This window comes from Neoarius graeffei, chromosome 6, assembly GCF_027579695.1.
Source record: "Neoarius graeffei isolate fNeoGra1 chromosome 6, fNeoGra1.pri, whole genome shotgun sequence".
NCBI lineage: Eukaryota > Metazoa > Chordata > Actinopteri > Siluriformes > Ariidae > Neoarius > Neoarius graeffei.
Genome location: NC_083574.1, coordinates 47389277 through 47405300, shown reverse-complemented (window position 1 = coordinate 47405300; position 16024 = coordinate 47389277). Strand labels below are relative to the sequence as shown.

Sequence of the window (16024 nt, the reverse complement as noted above, 5' to 3'; positions counted from 1 at the left end):
GTGAAAACCTGATGATGTTTTAGGTCATATTTATGCAGAAATATAGAAAATTCTAAAGGGTTCACAAACTTTCAAGCACTACTGGAAATACTACGTCACAGCACTACCGTACTAAATAGTACAGTGACGTATGTGTAGTGTTTATATGGTGTATGAGTTCCACTCATGCTGTTTAGTTCGCTAGTGCGGATGTGGAAGTGCACGCGCTGTGGGCGGGGTTATGTACCTGCTGTTCCTGGAGCAGCTGTGGCTCATATTGTTACAGGTGTGTCGAAGAAACTGGCAATAATTGTGGCTGTACCTGCAGCAAGAACATTTATTATTATTTTTTTTGTTGTTAAAACAACATGCTTAAACGGTCGAGACCTGGTTATTATCTTCAGGAGGTGAATAAAACCATTTGGGATGTACCTGAGCGATACAAAGATTTAAAACCGGTTGGGACTGGAGCTTATGGTACCGTATGGTGAGTGAGACTCGTTTTCCATATTATTTTATTCATATTCCATTATATCTGGTCATTTTGTATGGTTTCATCCCTGTGTGTGTGTGTTTCAGAGCTGCTAAAGAACCTGGTTTGATACTTTTACTTTTTACAGTATAAAGTCAGTCCTCATTTCCTGTTTTGATACTGTGTGAGGAGTTGATGAAGTGTGGTCACAGCAAAACCTCAACTCTTGTCATGGCCTGTATGAAATACCAGTGAAATTACCACATAGTTCAAAACATAACCGAATCTTTAACCTACTTTGTTTTTACTCAGAATTCACACACACACACACACACACACACATATTCTGAACTTCACTGATCCTTCCTTCTTCTCGACCTTGGTGAGAAACTGAATGAGTTGTTTGGTTCTCCACTGAGCTCTGGAATAACTGAACATTTGAACTGTACTGTCCCATTCCTTCATAGAATGCATGCAGACTTTTTTTTTAAATAATAATAAAATGTTCTATCCTTAGCTGTGCTCAGGACCGCAGAACAGGGTCAAAGGTTGCTATCAAGAAGCTTCTTCGGCCTTTCCAGTCAGAACTTTTTGCTAAGAGGGCTTACCGGGAACTCCGACTTCTCAAACACATGAAGCATGACAATGTGAGTAACCCAAATATAAATTGTCATGCACAATGTGCCTTCTCTCTGAGGTTTTGCTTTTATATGAACTCGCATCTCTTTGCTTTAGGTTATTGGGCTGCTGAATGTTTTCACTGCAGACTTGTCACTGGACCGATTCCAAGATTTGTAAGTTTAGTAGTTAAACGAACCAGCTTACTCTTCCCAGAAGCCTGCGCACTAGGTAGAGAGTCCCCATCAATATTCCACTGTGTTATGTTTGAGAAACAATCCACAACAACGTGGCAACATCTTCAGCCATCGAGCACAAGTTGTAAAGTGAAATTCAAGATATTTTGTCAAGGTAGTTTTATTTATGTATTTATTTTACCAATCCGTTCTATCCGTATTGTTACATGAACACGTCTAGAACAGATAATGAAACAATAATACTTATTCAGCTACCTAAAATCACATCAGAGTTTACTAAATGTAGATAAACCTCAGGCCCTGTCCACACGGCAACGGATTCAGGTGACTCCGATACAATTGCTTATCGTTTAGGCCTGGCGTCCACACGGCACCGGCGTTTTGGGTGCCTAAAACGCAATCTTTTTGAGAACGGGTTCCAGAGTGGAAAGATCTGGCAACGTTGCCGTTGCGAAGTCGTCTGGATGAGTAGAACGGATTTGTTTACGATGACGTCACAACCACATGACTGTGAGTGCTTCACGCCGGGTAGAGGTGTAACGAACTCAATGCGAGTTGTCAACAAATCCTATAACTTGGTTCATGAAACGCGCTTACAAAATATTTTCACTGTGAAATATTTATTGTGTAATGGTGCAAAATGAGAGAGAGACTCTGCCCTTAGGGCAGAGTCAATCCCGCCAGCAAAAATAGGGGGAAAAAAAGGAGCGATCTCACCTCTTCAGATGTGGGTTTAAGTCCTACAATACATTCCTCAAAAAGGGCGTAGAAGAAATTAATCCATCAACGTGTATCATTCAACTTATTCCGGACCATTAAAGATGCCGCCTTCCGCGTAGAATCATACGTCATCCTCGTCGCCATATTGGATAGGTCAAAGCGGAGAATATTCATGTGCTGAGTTTAACTGTACCAACAGGTTTACCGTCCAAACGAGATCATATGGGATTACCTTTCACAGGTGAGAAACAACAAATTAATCCATCAACGTGTATCATTCAATTTATTCCGGACCATTAAAGACGCCGCCTTCCGCGTAGAATCATACGTCATCCTCGCCGCCATTTTGGAGAGGTCAAAGCGGAGAATAAAGATTAGCTGCGTTTAACTGTACCAACAGGTTTGCCGTCCAAACGAGATCACATGGGATTACCTTTCACAGGTGAGACTGGAAAAATACTTTTCATTGTATTTGGTCATTATAATGTAATTTTACAAACAGATTTTCCTGACTTTGTGGCTAATATGAAGCATAATAGTTTATGCGCATGCGTCCTTACTACTTCTATTGTTCTGGTGTCTCCGAAGGGACCGTCTTACAGCACCCCTAGAGGTGTGGCATGTGTATTGCATCGTTTTCAGCAAGTGTTGCGTTGCCATATGGACCTGATATTTTACTGATTGTTGCCCATTTGGACGCGATATATTTTTAAATAACATCTCGTTGCTGTTGTCGTGTGGATGTAGCCTCAATCTTGCCACTCGTTGAGGCTGATAATCTTCCACAGCTAGATACCATAGGGCAGGGGTCTTCAATCCTATCCAGAAAGGGCCAGTGTGGCTGCAGGCTTTCATTCCAACCAAGCAGGAGCTACACCTGATTTCACTTGTTTAATCATTTCACCCTCGTCTCCAGTCAACAATCAAGTGAGCCTCCAATTTGGCTGTAGTGAAAGCCTGCAGCTACACCGGCCCTTTGCGGATAGGATTGAAGACCCCTGCCATAGGGGTTTGCCTGACTTCGTTGGTCTGCTGTTGTTGTTCACGAGTTGGTAGGATTGGAGAACTATAGGCATTTCATTCATGATAACTGACCTTTTCTTCATCTAGGCTGATATTCGACTGTGATGGTGTCTTCCAGTGTTGTAGCCAAGTCACTTAACATCAAGTCATTTAAAGAAAATTTTGAGTTGAGTCCGAGAACAAGACTCCAACGGCACCATTTGACGGTGGCTATTGCTGTCTTTATGTGAAAGCGTCTCTGCTACTCTGTTGGACTAACGTTACTGCTTGACTGCCCCATTTTAGTGAATAGGCTACAGATAAAAAGCTTGTTCATCGCTCAGCAAGCCCCGCCCACTATCAACAGGGCAAATAACATGAGAGAGGGTTAACACTAGCTAGTTCATCGGTCAGCAAGCAAGCCCTGCTATCAACAAAGTAATGAACACAGCGTGTCACTTCCTTCTCTGGGTGGAGTCTTGCCAAATGATTGAAGTTCGAGGTTGTCCCTGTCGTCTCCTCGATAGTTCTTCTACATATGGAATACATAGCAGTGCATTTTTCCCACTGCATGAGAAGTCTGTATAAACAAAGCAGACAATCCTAGGGGCTTCCCTCCAGGCATTTTAGTGCCATTAACGTTAGTTTGTTCCTGAACATGACATATGAACAGGTGAATGTGCATTCTCTTGCACAAAATTTGTATAAAGATATCTTATGCCGGGCGGCACGGTGGTGTAGTGGTTAGCGCTGTCACCTCACAGCAAGAAGGTCCGGGTTCGAGCCCCGTGGCTGGCGAGGACCTTTCTGTGCGGGGTTTGCATGTTCTCCCAGTGTCCGCGTGGGTTTCCTCCGGGTGCTCCGGTTTCCCCCACAGTCCAAAGACATGCAGGTTAGGTTAACTGGTGACTCTGAATTGACCGTAGGTGTGAATGTGAGTGTGAATGGTTGTCTGTGTCTATGTGCAGCCCTGTGATGACCTGGCGACTTGTCCAGGGTGTACCCCGCCTTTCGCCTGTAGTCAGCTGGGATAGGCTCCAGCTTGCCTGCGACCCTGTAGAACAGGATAAAGTGGCTAGAGATAATGAGATAAGATGAGAGATCTCATCTCATTATCTGTAGCCGCTTATCCTGTTCTACACGGTTGCAGGCAAGCTGGAGCCTATCCCAGCTGACTACGAGCGAAAGGCGGGGTACACCCTGGACAAGTCGCCAGGTCATCGCAGGGCTGACACAGAAACAAACAACCATTCACATTCACACCTACAGTAAATTTAGAGCCACCAGTTAACCTAACCTGCATGTCTTTGGACTGTGGGGGGGAAAACGGAGCACCCGGAGGAAACCCACGCGGACACTGGGAGAACATGCAAACTCCGCACAGGAAGGCCCTCGCCGGCCACGGGGCTCGAACCTGGACCTTCTTGCTGTGAGGCGATAGTGCTAACCACTGCACCACTGTGCCACCCACCTATGTAAACAAAACCAACAAATTGGATTCTGGGAAGGGTGAACTGTCCCCTTTAATTACACCACAGATTTATTTATTTATTTATTTTTTAAACTGATTTATGACCATGAATGCACAGTGTCCTTGCTGCTTGTGGGTTTTTTTGTTTAAACCTGTTTTGAATTCATCTTGTTTTTGAGCTTGAATTCTCAGTAACTCGTCTCATCTCATCATCTCTAGCCGCTTTATCCTGTTCTACAGGGTCGCAGGCAAGCTGGAGCCTATCCCAGCTGACTACGGGCGAAAGGCGGGGTACACCCTGGACAAGTCGCCAGGTCATCACAGGGCTGACACATAGACACAGACAACCATTGTTTAAACCTGTTTTGAATTCATCTTGTTTTTGAGCTTGAATTCTCAGTAACTCGTCTCATCTCATCATCTCTAGCCGCTTTATCCTGTTCTACAGGGTCGCAGGCAAGCTGGAGCCTATCCCAGCTGACTATGGGCGAAAGGCGGGGTACACCCTGGACAAGTCGCCAGGTCATCACAGGGCTGACACATAGACACAGACAACCATTCACACTCACATTCACACCTACGGTCAATTTAGAGTCACCAGTTAACCTAACCTGCATGTCTTTGGACTGTGGGGGAAACCGGAGCACCCAGAGGAAACCCACGCGGACACGGGGAGAACTCTCAGTAACTCATTTTACAAATACAACTTCAGTAAATATCAACCACTAAACAGTTTTTCTCTCTCCTTCTCTCACACAGTTACCTGGTGATGCCCTTTATGGGTACTGATTTAGGGAAACTAATGAAAACAGGGAAGCTTTCAGAAGACAAAGTTCAGTGTCTTGTCTACCAGACACTGAGAGGATTAAAGGTGTGTATCTTGTATGTCTAGGCCGATTTGGACCCTCTCTTTTTAACCCACATAGACAAACAGACTCATGTCCAGTATCTCCTCTCATTCACAGTATATCCATGCTGCTGGTATCATTCACAGGGTAAGCTGCATGTATTTTTGTATACTGCTATACGCCACTAGAGCAGTAATGCATTGTTGGATATTGCTTATCGTTGTAACTTGCAGGACCTCAAGCCAGGCAATCTAGCCATCAATGAAGAATGTGAGCTCAAGGTAATGCAACATATGATATGTGATTCATGCCTGATGTGTATTACAGCAGGTGTTAATGCTCTAATGTATAATTTTTTTTATTTTGGTATGCTAGATCCTGGATTTTGGTTTGGCCCGTCAGGCTGATAGTGAGATGACAGGCTATGTGGTAACTCGCTGGTACAGGGCTCCTGAGGTCATCCTCAACTGGATGCGCTACACACAGACTGGTGAGTCATATATTTGTGAATCTATGATGGTTTTCTTTGGCCAGACTTTTAAATTGATCTGATGACCTACAGTCTTTAGATCAGACTTGCAGACTGGATATGAATTATTTAGACCTTAGCTTGAATTTTGATGGCATTGCAGATCGTCCCATTGGTTCTATTAATAATGCAGTTCAATTCAACTTACCTTGGAAGTGGGAACTCTGAACACGGAATTGTCACTTTCGATTTTCTGTGCATTCAAGCTACAAAGGGGGGTGACATGGTCGCCTCCATGTTCGTCTTTTGTTTGCAGCAAGCTGGTCAGTTGATTGTTTACGTCCTTAAAACATCGAACTGTTTAGTGTTTATCTGTATGTTGATTGATCTGAAGCAAATACAGTACTAGTATAAACAATATAACTCGTTTAAAGTTAGAATATGCTACTTTGTTTATGGTTTATGCTGTGAGCAGCCATGTTGAATCGATGTCACTTGCTGAACTCAAGGTTAAGAAGACCATCCTGAGTTGAAGGGAAGGAATTCTGTTGTCTCAAATCAGTTTTCCAGGTGGATGGGTGTAAGAAATGGGGCAGGGTCTGTAAAACATGGGGAGAGGTGCGAACTGAAGATCTGAGATTGAGTGGGCTCACTGTTGTAGATGCCCGTGATCAAATAAAGTGGAGGAGAAAATTGTTTGTATCATGCAACGTCAAACCCGCTTGCCAGCAGTGGAAAAGGATGTTAAATGGATAGAGTACAAGATATCTAATTTGTTTTTTTTTTTTAAGCCTTCCCAAATAGGGATTTTGGTCTAATCATATTCATAATTACTGACTGAGTGAACCAGTATGAGGATATATTTATTGATGGAGGCTTCAAAGCACTTCTCTAAGTCACACTGAACAAGGGCATCTACCAAACCACACTTTTCCCTCTCTTTTGTTAAAGCATACCTCTCTCTCTCTTTTCAGTGGACATCTGGTCTGTTGGCTGTATCATGGCAGAGATGCTCATTGGAAAACCTCTGTTCAAAGGACATGATCGTATCCTCCCCTCCTACAAATATAACACTGTCTCACATCACTGCTGAATGCCTCCGGAGAGGCTTTATTAGACAGTGTTACAAGATCGTAGATAGTAATTCTTAAATGTTTTGGTCCTATGTGCCCCATTTCCTTGTCGCATTATGCTTTATTCTTTTTTTTTTTTTTTTATATCCTTGACCGCATTTGCATCAGACTTGGATCAACTGACAGAAATTATGAAAGTCACAGGAAAGCCTGAGCAAGAGTTCATCTCCAAACTGCAATCTGAGGATGTGAGTTACACCCACTGTTTCACTCAGTAGCTCCATGTAGGAGCTACTGAGATCGGGCCATTTATTCCTCGCTTAACCATTTACAGAAAATTCCCTGAGCATCAGTTACTTTTTATTCCAGGCTAAAAAATACATTCAGAAGATGCCCACCCTTAGGAAAAAAGATCTTCACACTTTGCTGCCAGATGCCAAACCTCAAGGTACAAGCACTGATTTTCCCATGTCCAGATATGCTCCAGTTCACCTGCACGCTTTATTTATTTATTTCACCAAAACAATGTTCCAGCTTGTCTCTACTATAGGTGACTTAGGTTCCTGTTTTCATAGGATAATATTAAATCAGGCTAAGATCATTCCAACCTGATAATATAGAGATGACATGGTAGTTCTCCAAATCTAGCTAATAATTAATTCTAGCAATCTATAAAGGTTATTTGTTGTTTCATAAAAATGATGGCTGGATAGAACTTCTGAATAGGGGATGAATAAAGAACAAACTGCTGAAAAAGTTAATGCTGGCTAACAAGGAAAAGTGCTACAGTAGTTCTTCTGTGGGATTGGACCATATGGGCTAGGCTTCGTGCCCCATGCAAATCAGTGAGCCTCTCACACCCATAACGTGGTCACTGGTTCACCGGTTGTCCTCCTTTGGACCACTTTTGGTTGGTACTAGGCAGTGTATACCAGGAACACCCCTCAGCATGTGCCCTTTAGGAGATGCTCAGACCCAGTCATCTAGCCATCACAATTTGGCTTTTGTCAAAGTTGCTCAGATCCTTATGCTTGCCCGTTTTTCCTGCTTCCAACACCTCAATTTAAAGAACTGCCCGTTCTCTTGCTGCCCAATACATCCTGCCTCATGACTGCTGCCAACGTAATGAGATAATCAATGTTATTCACTTCACCTCTCAGTGGTCTTGGTGTTATGGCTGATTAGTGTTATATTTAAATAATATTTGCTGCCATTAAGTGGTATATCAGATATATTCCATTCAGCTAGCATGATATTGTATGAGTTGAAGACAAGTACTGCAAAAAAAGCCATTATTATACATACACATTCCTTTCAGGCATTCAGCGCATCTTTCTCTTTCAAAGTTCTCTCAAAATCTTCCATATTTAATGAAACAAACCTGGCGGCCATGTTTGTTTACAAATTGTTACAGACGCTCGCTCGCTAGTATGGAAGTTTTATATCTCCGATATGTGACATTGTATGGTTGTCAAGACATCGTAAACCATATTCAACGCTCCTTCTCCATTGGGTAGAGTGGCATAATATATGTAGGATAAGCGATATGCTAACAATATTGCATGCTATCAAACCAAATGAATGAAACCTGCTAGAAGGGAATAGAATACATGTTTTTATTCCATCAAAAAATGTCCTGTATTTATAATATATTTAACAATTATTCTCTAAAGGTGATGTGAATATTGGTGATTATATCCCTCATCAAAAAATTTCCGTGTAGTGATTGGCCAAAGATGGCTCACATGACATGCAATAGTTCCACTATTGATTTAAGCAATGTATCTCGTGACGTCAAAAAAAATAAAAAACTGGATATGCAGGGATGAGAATTTTCCGCCGATCGGCAGATTTCTGACTTTTTCAGACCAAAATGATCGTTTTTGAGCGTGCGCACACAACATTAAGGTCTGCATCACGCATCTTAGAATGTGCGCGCGCGAGGGAGACTGTGTGCTTGTTCATGTAGCGCATGCCAGACAAAGAGCATCCTGATTGGGTTACTCAGCAAAATAAGCCAATCAGCTTTCAGTGTGGGCGGGCTTTTATCTCTTTTCTCGAGGACGAAGAGTTTTCAGCTGAGTCAGCGCAGCCTACAGGATTGGCATGGCAGAGAGAGCACGCGCGCGCCCCAAAAAAACAAAGCACAAAACCCACTTCAGCTCAGATTACACACAATAATCTCCGTGTCTAATAATAATCTCCGTGTCTAATAATAATCTCCCTGTCTAATAATCTCCCTGTCTAATAATAATCTCCCTCTCTAATAATCTCCCTGTCCAATAATCTCCCTGTCTAATAATAAAGAAAATAAATAAAATAGCCAAAAATCATTAGCCCCTGGGCCATGGGCCCCGCCCTGGTTTTTTCAGACTTTTTAAATATTTTTCATTCTCATCCCTGATATGGTGTGAGTCAGTCATGGTTATGTCCTGGATATACCATGAACTGACGTCACAATTTCAAGCTATATAGCCGACTTAATCAAATTCGCAGCCCCTCAGAAAATAGTACTATGCCAGTCACCTCAGAGAATCCATAATTTCAACCGGAGCCTCTCAGTACATGGTACATTTGATTAATAAGAAGAGAGAGAAAGTCAAGGTTATTATTCACTGAGCCTGAGGTGGATAACTGTTTTAGTATAAATATGCAGGTGATTAATTTTAAAAATAAAAATTTCAAAAGCGACATGCAAATGTAATGTGCGCAGACTTGTCACTTATCTACGCCGATTCACATAAAATACTTTGTTTTGAAATAGATAAAATAAAGCACAATCCCACTTTACCTTTTGAAAAGTTTTAGACCAAACTTCATAGCATCTTTAGTGCTTTTAGGAGCAGAATTTCTTTCATAACTTGTAATTCTTACTCATTCATGGTGATGAAGTGATTGGCTGCCATTTGGCAGAGTCGCTCGAGGTGACTGGTCGAGAAATGTGGACCATTTCTTGATAATCGGCGCACATGATTTTCTACAATCACCTGCATATTTAAACTATATGTAATATAATAAATTCTATAATATATTCTTTGTGGGGCGGCACAGTGGTGTAGTGGTTAGCACTGTCGCCTCACAGCAAGAAGGTCCTGGGTTCGAGCCCCGTGGCCGGCAAGGGCCTTTCTGTGTGGAGTTTGCATGTTCTCCCCGTGTCTGCGTGGGTTTCCTCCGGGTGCTCCGGTTTCCCCCACAGTCCAAAGACATGCAGGTTAGGTTAACTGGTGACTCTAAATTGACCGTAGGTGTGAATGTGAGTGTGAATGGTTGTCTGTGTCTATGTGTCAGCCCTGTGATGACCTGGCGACTTGTCCAGGGTGTACCCCGCCTTTCGCCCGTAGTCAGCTGGGATAGGCTCCAGCTTGCCTGCGACCCTGTAGAACAGGATAAAGCGGCTACAGATAATGAGATGAGATGTTCCTTGTGAGTGAGATGTGCTAAAGAGAAACATGATTTACTTCAGGAATATCCTTTTTTTTTTTTTTTTTTTTTTACAGAACATCACATAGTAGAAAATGTCAGTTTCACTATGTGAAGGGTTTTCTAAGGCCACCACACTTAAATTGGAATGCAAAACACTCTAGCTTAAGCTAAAGATGTTATTATTGTGAATGAAGAAGACTTGAATATCTGTGATTTTATACGGCCTGCAGCAATTGCCGTGATAGAGTCCATGCTGCTGTTGGACCCGGAATGCAGAGTGACGGCAGCTCAAGGTATGGCTCTACCCTACTTCTCTGAGTTTTATGACCCAGAGGAGAAAACTGAAGCACTGCCATATGATCACTCACTGGACAATGCTGAGCAGTCACTGGAGCAATGGAAACGTAAGTGGTGGACTTGACTTGTTTAATGCACTGTGAATCCTTTGTTAACAGTGAAGTCAGGCATGCATGTTGTGATTTTTATAATGTTGCTTGCACAGTTGCAGTTGGGATTTATTTTCTCATTCTGTACAAAAATAATCGTTAGAGCGTAGGTGCTTGCACTGTAACATGACCTTGAAAATTGCCAGTATTTTGGAGATGCGCCCCCTCCCCCTCGTTAGCCTTGCTGGATCTGGTAGAGTGAAGTACCCTGTGTGCTGCTCACCCTTGAAATACAGGGTGTTTTCAGAAAATTTGATGATATTCTGGGATATTTACATCTCTAATATCAAATTTTTTTGAAACACCCTGTACCACACACTCGGCTCCGGTTATAGGAACGGTGTTTTTCCAGTTTCTGCCTGTGATGGTACGGTAGCATGATGAAGTCGTATCATACAGGCACGCATGTCAACCCAGCCTCCATGTATTATTTCCTGCACACTCTCTCTCTCTCTCTCTCTCTCCCTCCTTCCCCACCCTTGTGTTGGGTTTATTTTATTTATTTTTTGCTGCCATGCACAGATGCGTGAGATACTGTGTATCTATCCATTATCTCTAGCCGCTTTATCCTGTTCTACAGGGTCGCAGGCGAGCTGGAGCCTATCCCAGCTGACTACGGGCGAAAGGCAGGGTACACCCTGGACAAGTCGCCAGGTCATCACAGGGCTGACACATAGACACAGACAACCATTCACACTCACATTCACACCTACGGTCAATTTAGAGTCACCAGTTAACCTAACCTGCATGTCTTTGGACTGTGGGGGAAACCGGAGCACCCGGAGGAAACCCACACAGCCACGGGGAGAACATGCAAACTCCACACAGAAAGGCCCTCGCCAGCCGCTGGGCTCGAACCCAGAACCTTCTTGCTGTGAGGCGACAGTGCTAACCACTACACCACCGTGCCGCCCAGATACTGTGCATCTTTCCAGTATGTTTTGGTGTTCTATTTTAGCTTTCTGTGTACCAAAACCTCCATAAATTCACTGAAGGTGATCTCATAAAAACTCATCTCAAACTTTTTCTTCATCTACTTGTCATGCATGGAAGCTTTGAACAAAATATGCCTTATCTTTTGCAACCACCCAAGAGATGGCCGAGTGCAGTTCAGGTCCGTTACAGCAGAATGACCGTACTAAAGGGAATGGATCAGTCGAAAGAATTTAAAGTATAGATGTTTGGTCAAAGCATCTTGAGTTTCCCATTACAATTTAAGGTCTTTGGCCGAGGCTGTTGCCAAATTGTTATCCCCCCGCCCAAATTAAGTTTGGTGAGGGATATAGAAACTGGTTCCTTCCGTCCATCCAGCTGGCTGTCCATCCAGTCATGTCTTCATTTCCAGGTCATATCTTTTAAAACTGGGGCGGCACGGTGGTGTAGTGGTTAGCGCTGTCGCCTCACAGCAAGAAGGTCCGGGTTCGAGCCCTGTGGCCGGCGAGGGCCTTTCTGTGCGGGGTTTGCATGTTCTCCCCGTGTCCGCGTGGGTTTCCTCCGGGTGCTCCGGTTTCCCCCACAGTCCAAAGACATGCAGGTTAGGTTAACTGGTGACTCTAAATTGACCGTAGGTGTGAATGTGAGTGTGAATGGTTGTCTGTGTCTATGTGTCAGCCCTGTGATGACCTGGCGACTTGTCCAGGGTGTACCCCGCCTTTTGCCCGTAGTCAGCTGGGATAGGCTCCAGCTTGCCTGCGACCCTGTAGGACAGGATAAAGTGGATAGAGATAATGAGATGAGATGAGATCTTTTAAAACTACTGAAGATATCTTCATGAAACTTTTGTGTATATAATATATCAAGGAACATGTGAACTGGTGCCTTTTGCTAATTTGGATTTTTGAAAAAAAGTATTATTCAAATTTTTACATTTAAAAAAAAAATAATTTTGACTTAGTTTCTAAGAGCAATGTTTGTTTCCGGAGCATATATCCAAAACTATTCATGATCTGGATTTGGAACTTGGTATACATGTTAACAAGGTGATGTACAGTAGATGTGCCTTTTCATACTAACATTTGAGATTTTAATTCATGTTTCCATGGAAGGGCGGCACGGTGGTGTAGTGGTTAGTGCTGTCGCCTCACAGCAAGAAGGTCCGGGTTCGAGCCCCGTGGCCGGCGAGGGCCTTTCTGTGCGGAGTTTGCATGTTCTCCCCGTGTCCGCGTGGGTTTCCTCCGGGTGCTCCGGTTTCCCCCACAGTCCAAAGACATGCAGGTTAGGTTAACTGGTGACTCTAAATTGACCGTAGGTGTGAATGTGAGTGTAGATGGTTGTCTGTGTCTATGTTTCGGCCCTGTGATGACCTGGCGACTTGTCCAGGGTGTACCCCGCCTTTCGCCCGTAGTCAGCTGGGATGGGCTCCAGCTCGCCTGCGACCCTGTAGAACAGGATAAAGCGGCTACAGATAATGAGATGAGATGAGTTTCCATGGAAACAATTTCAGACTTAGTCTCTCAGGTTAGTTTTAGGGGTAGGTTTTGTTTCCAGAGCAGAACTTCAAAACTGAGTGGTATGGTCTTGAAAGTTGGTATATGTGTTGATTAAGTAATGTATATGTGCCTTTTGATACTAAGAAATGTGAGAGATTTTAATTTTTAGCTCACCTGGACCAACGGTCTGGTGGGTTTATGCCATGGGCTGCTGAGGTCCGTGTAAAGAGGTAGGGTTGGTTTCCTGCAGCAGAACTTGAAACTTGGTATATAGGGCAGGGGATAGAGATTACTGTCTTCTTGTTGAGACTTGTTTTTTGAATATCACTATCGTAGAAAGTGATGACTTGCTACTTGGCACAGAGGATGGTTCATCCAGTACTTTCAGTCTAACAGCCTGTGTTTTAGTTATTACATACTGAGGAGTCATCCTCTCTTTTCTTTGGTCTTTCTATGTCTCTCACCCACTCTCTTCTTCTGTCCAGGAGTCACATTTAGTGAGATTCTTACCTTCCAGCCTCCACCATTGAGACCTGTGCAGAAAGAGACATCACTCTGAGCTTCCACATTGGACTCAAACATCTAAAGCAAAGTGTGCTGTATCTCTAGTCATATGACCCACTGGGGGGTGGGGTGGGATGGTGGTATAAAAAAAAATATACAGGGTGTTTTTAAAAAAAAAAAAATTGATATCTGAGATGTAAATATCCCAGAAACTACATAGTCTAGACAAATTAAACTGAACAGGATCAATGTTGAGCAATATAAGATTTATTCCTCAAAATTTGAATGAGAAATTCAAAGGTATGTGGATTCCATGAATAATTTCACAAATTTTCAATATTTGCGAACCCGCTCGACTGTCTCTTCTGATGCTGGTGGTCATCCGGATCCTTTTGCCCTGCATGCACAGCCTTCCTCTTTGAACTTCTTGTGCCATGTCCAAATCTGCATTGCAGTTGGTGCAAATAAAAAAAAAAAAAAAAAAAGAGAGAATTCTCTCATAAATGTACGCTGCACAGTCTTATCCGACTGTGTTCGAGTGTACTTTAATGCACAAAACACCTTTTCTTTTCCAGTGAATGGCATTTCTAGACCTAAAAACATAAAATTTTGACCTGTTTCCACACATGCTGTTAAAATTTGAGGTCAATTGAACGAGAAATGGCAAAGTTATAAAGATATATCTCATTTTTTGAAACACCCTGTATATCTCTCTCACAATTTATGGACTGTATAACCCACTGTTTCCCAATAAGCGCTCCTATGTAGGTGGTCAATCAGTACTATCCACATGCCATTATTAGGACACAGCATGACTTATTCATGAGTATACTGTAACACAGAGGCATAAATGCAATTATTTCTTTGAGCAGGAGTTTGTCTGCAATTATATGGTTCACTGTGGTCCATGGACACATTTGAGTCCAGTTACATATGGAACTATGTACATCTTATGTTTTTAACAAAGTACTTATGCAAATAAATTTACAACTAATTGTCTGTAACCAAAGTTCTGCTTATATTTTCAATAAAAACAATTTTGTTTACGCACGTGTTTTCATTTTATATTTGTGGAAGTCATGGCTTATTGGTTAGAGAAGCAGCTTTGGGACCAAAAGGTTGCTGGTTCAATTCCCTGGACCAGCAATAACGGCTGAAGTGCCCTTGAGCAGGGTACCTAACCCATTCCCAACTGCTCCCCAGGCTACTCTGGGTATGTTGTATGTTGCTCTAGATAAGAGTGTCTGCTAAATGTCTGTAATACAACCCCTGGCAAAAAGTATGCAATCACCAGTCTTGAATGACCACTCATTCAGACGTTTTATTCTGTAGAACAAACTCAGATCACAAACATGATACAATAATAAAGTCATTCCAAAGTGCAACTTCTTGGCCTTCAGAAACACTAAAAGAAATGAAGAAAAAGCATTGTGGAAGTCAGTAATTGTTACTTTTATAGACCAAGCACAGGGAAAAAAATATGGAATCATGAAAAACAGACAAACAAAAGAACATTCAAAACACATCACTAGTACTTAGTTGCGCCACCTCTGGCTTTTATAACGGCTCGCAGTCTCTTAGGCATGGACTTGATGAGTGACAAACAGTATTCTTCATCAATCTGGTGCCAACTCTCTGATTGCAGTTGCCAGATCAGCTTTGCAGGCCGGAGCCTTGTCGTGGACCATTTTTTCAATTTCCACCACAAGTTTTCTATTGGGTTGAGATCTGGACTATTTGCAGGCCATGACTGGATGTGTCTTTCACCAAGGAATGCTTTCACAGTTTTTGCTCTATGGCACGATGCATTGTCATCTTGGAAAATTATTTCCTCATCCCCAAACATCTTTTCAATTGAAGGGATAAGAAAACTGTCCAAAATGTCAATGTAAACCTGTGCATTTATTGAAGAAGTAACCACAGCCATCTCCCCAGTGCCTTTGCCTGACATGCAGCCCCATATCATCAAGGATTGTGGAAATTTGGATGTTTTCTTCAGGCAGTCCTCTTCATAAATCTCACTGGAACGGCACCAAACAAAAGTTCCAGCATCATCACCTTGTCCAATGCAGATTCGTGATTCATCATTGAAGATAACTTTCATCCAGTCATCCACAGTCCATGATTGCTTCTCCTTAGCCCATTGTAGTCTTGTTCTTTTCTGTTTAGGTGTCAATGATGGTTTTCTTTTAGCTTTCCTATATGAAAATCCCATTTCCTTTAGGTGATTTCTCACAGTTCGGTCACATACTTGTACATTGACTCCAGCTTCCTCCCATTTATGCTTCATTTGTTTTGTTGTACTTTTTTGGTTTTCAAGACATATGGCCTTAAAGTGCTGATGACACGAACATGACTCTATGCAATTTCTTA

General features: G+C 42.6%; 1 protein-coding gene across 3 annotated transcripts; it reads left to right on the top strand.

The window, feature by feature from the left end:
- Positions 1–210: 210 nt before the first annotated feature.
- On the top strand, positions 211–14697 carry mapk12a (mitogen-activated protein kinase 12a). Of its 3 annotated transcripts, none has more exons than XM_060923736.1 (12): positions 211–466; positions 969–1098; positions 1187–1245; positions 5219–5330; positions 5425–5454; positions 5541–5588; positions 5683–5797; positions 6751–6822; positions 7018–7097; positions 7219–7297; positions 10503–10676; positions 13633–14697. In XM_060923736.1, exons 1-12 carry the CDS (start codon positions 348–350, stop codon positions 13704–13706), a joined length of 1092 nt encoding a protein of 363 aa, XP_060779719.1. In that variant the 5' UTR covers positions 211–347; the 3' UTR covers positions 13707–14697. The 3 variants fall into 3 exon arrangements, with proteins under 3 accessions (XP_060779719.1, XP_060779721.1, XP_060779720.1); XM_060923737.1 differs by lacking the exon at positions 211–466 and adding an exon at positions 547–833; XM_060923738.1 differs by lacking the exons at positions 211–466; positions 1187–1245 and adding an exon at positions 544–833.
- The last annotated feature ends 1327 nt before the right edge of the window (positions 14698–16024 follow it).

Coding starts and splice junctions, on each gene's coding strand:
- mapk12a (XM_060923736.1), top strand. CDS start 348: ATGCTTAAACGGTCGAGACCTGGTTATTATCTTCAGGAGGTGAATAAA. Junction 5,331..5,424: donor AGACACTGAGAGGATTAAAG/GTGTGTATCTTG, acceptor TCTCATTCACAG/TATATCCATGCTGCTGGTAT. Junction 5,798..6,750: donor GATGCGCTACACACAGACTG/GTGAGTCATATA, acceptor CTCTCTTTTCAG/TGGACATCTGGTCTGTTGGC.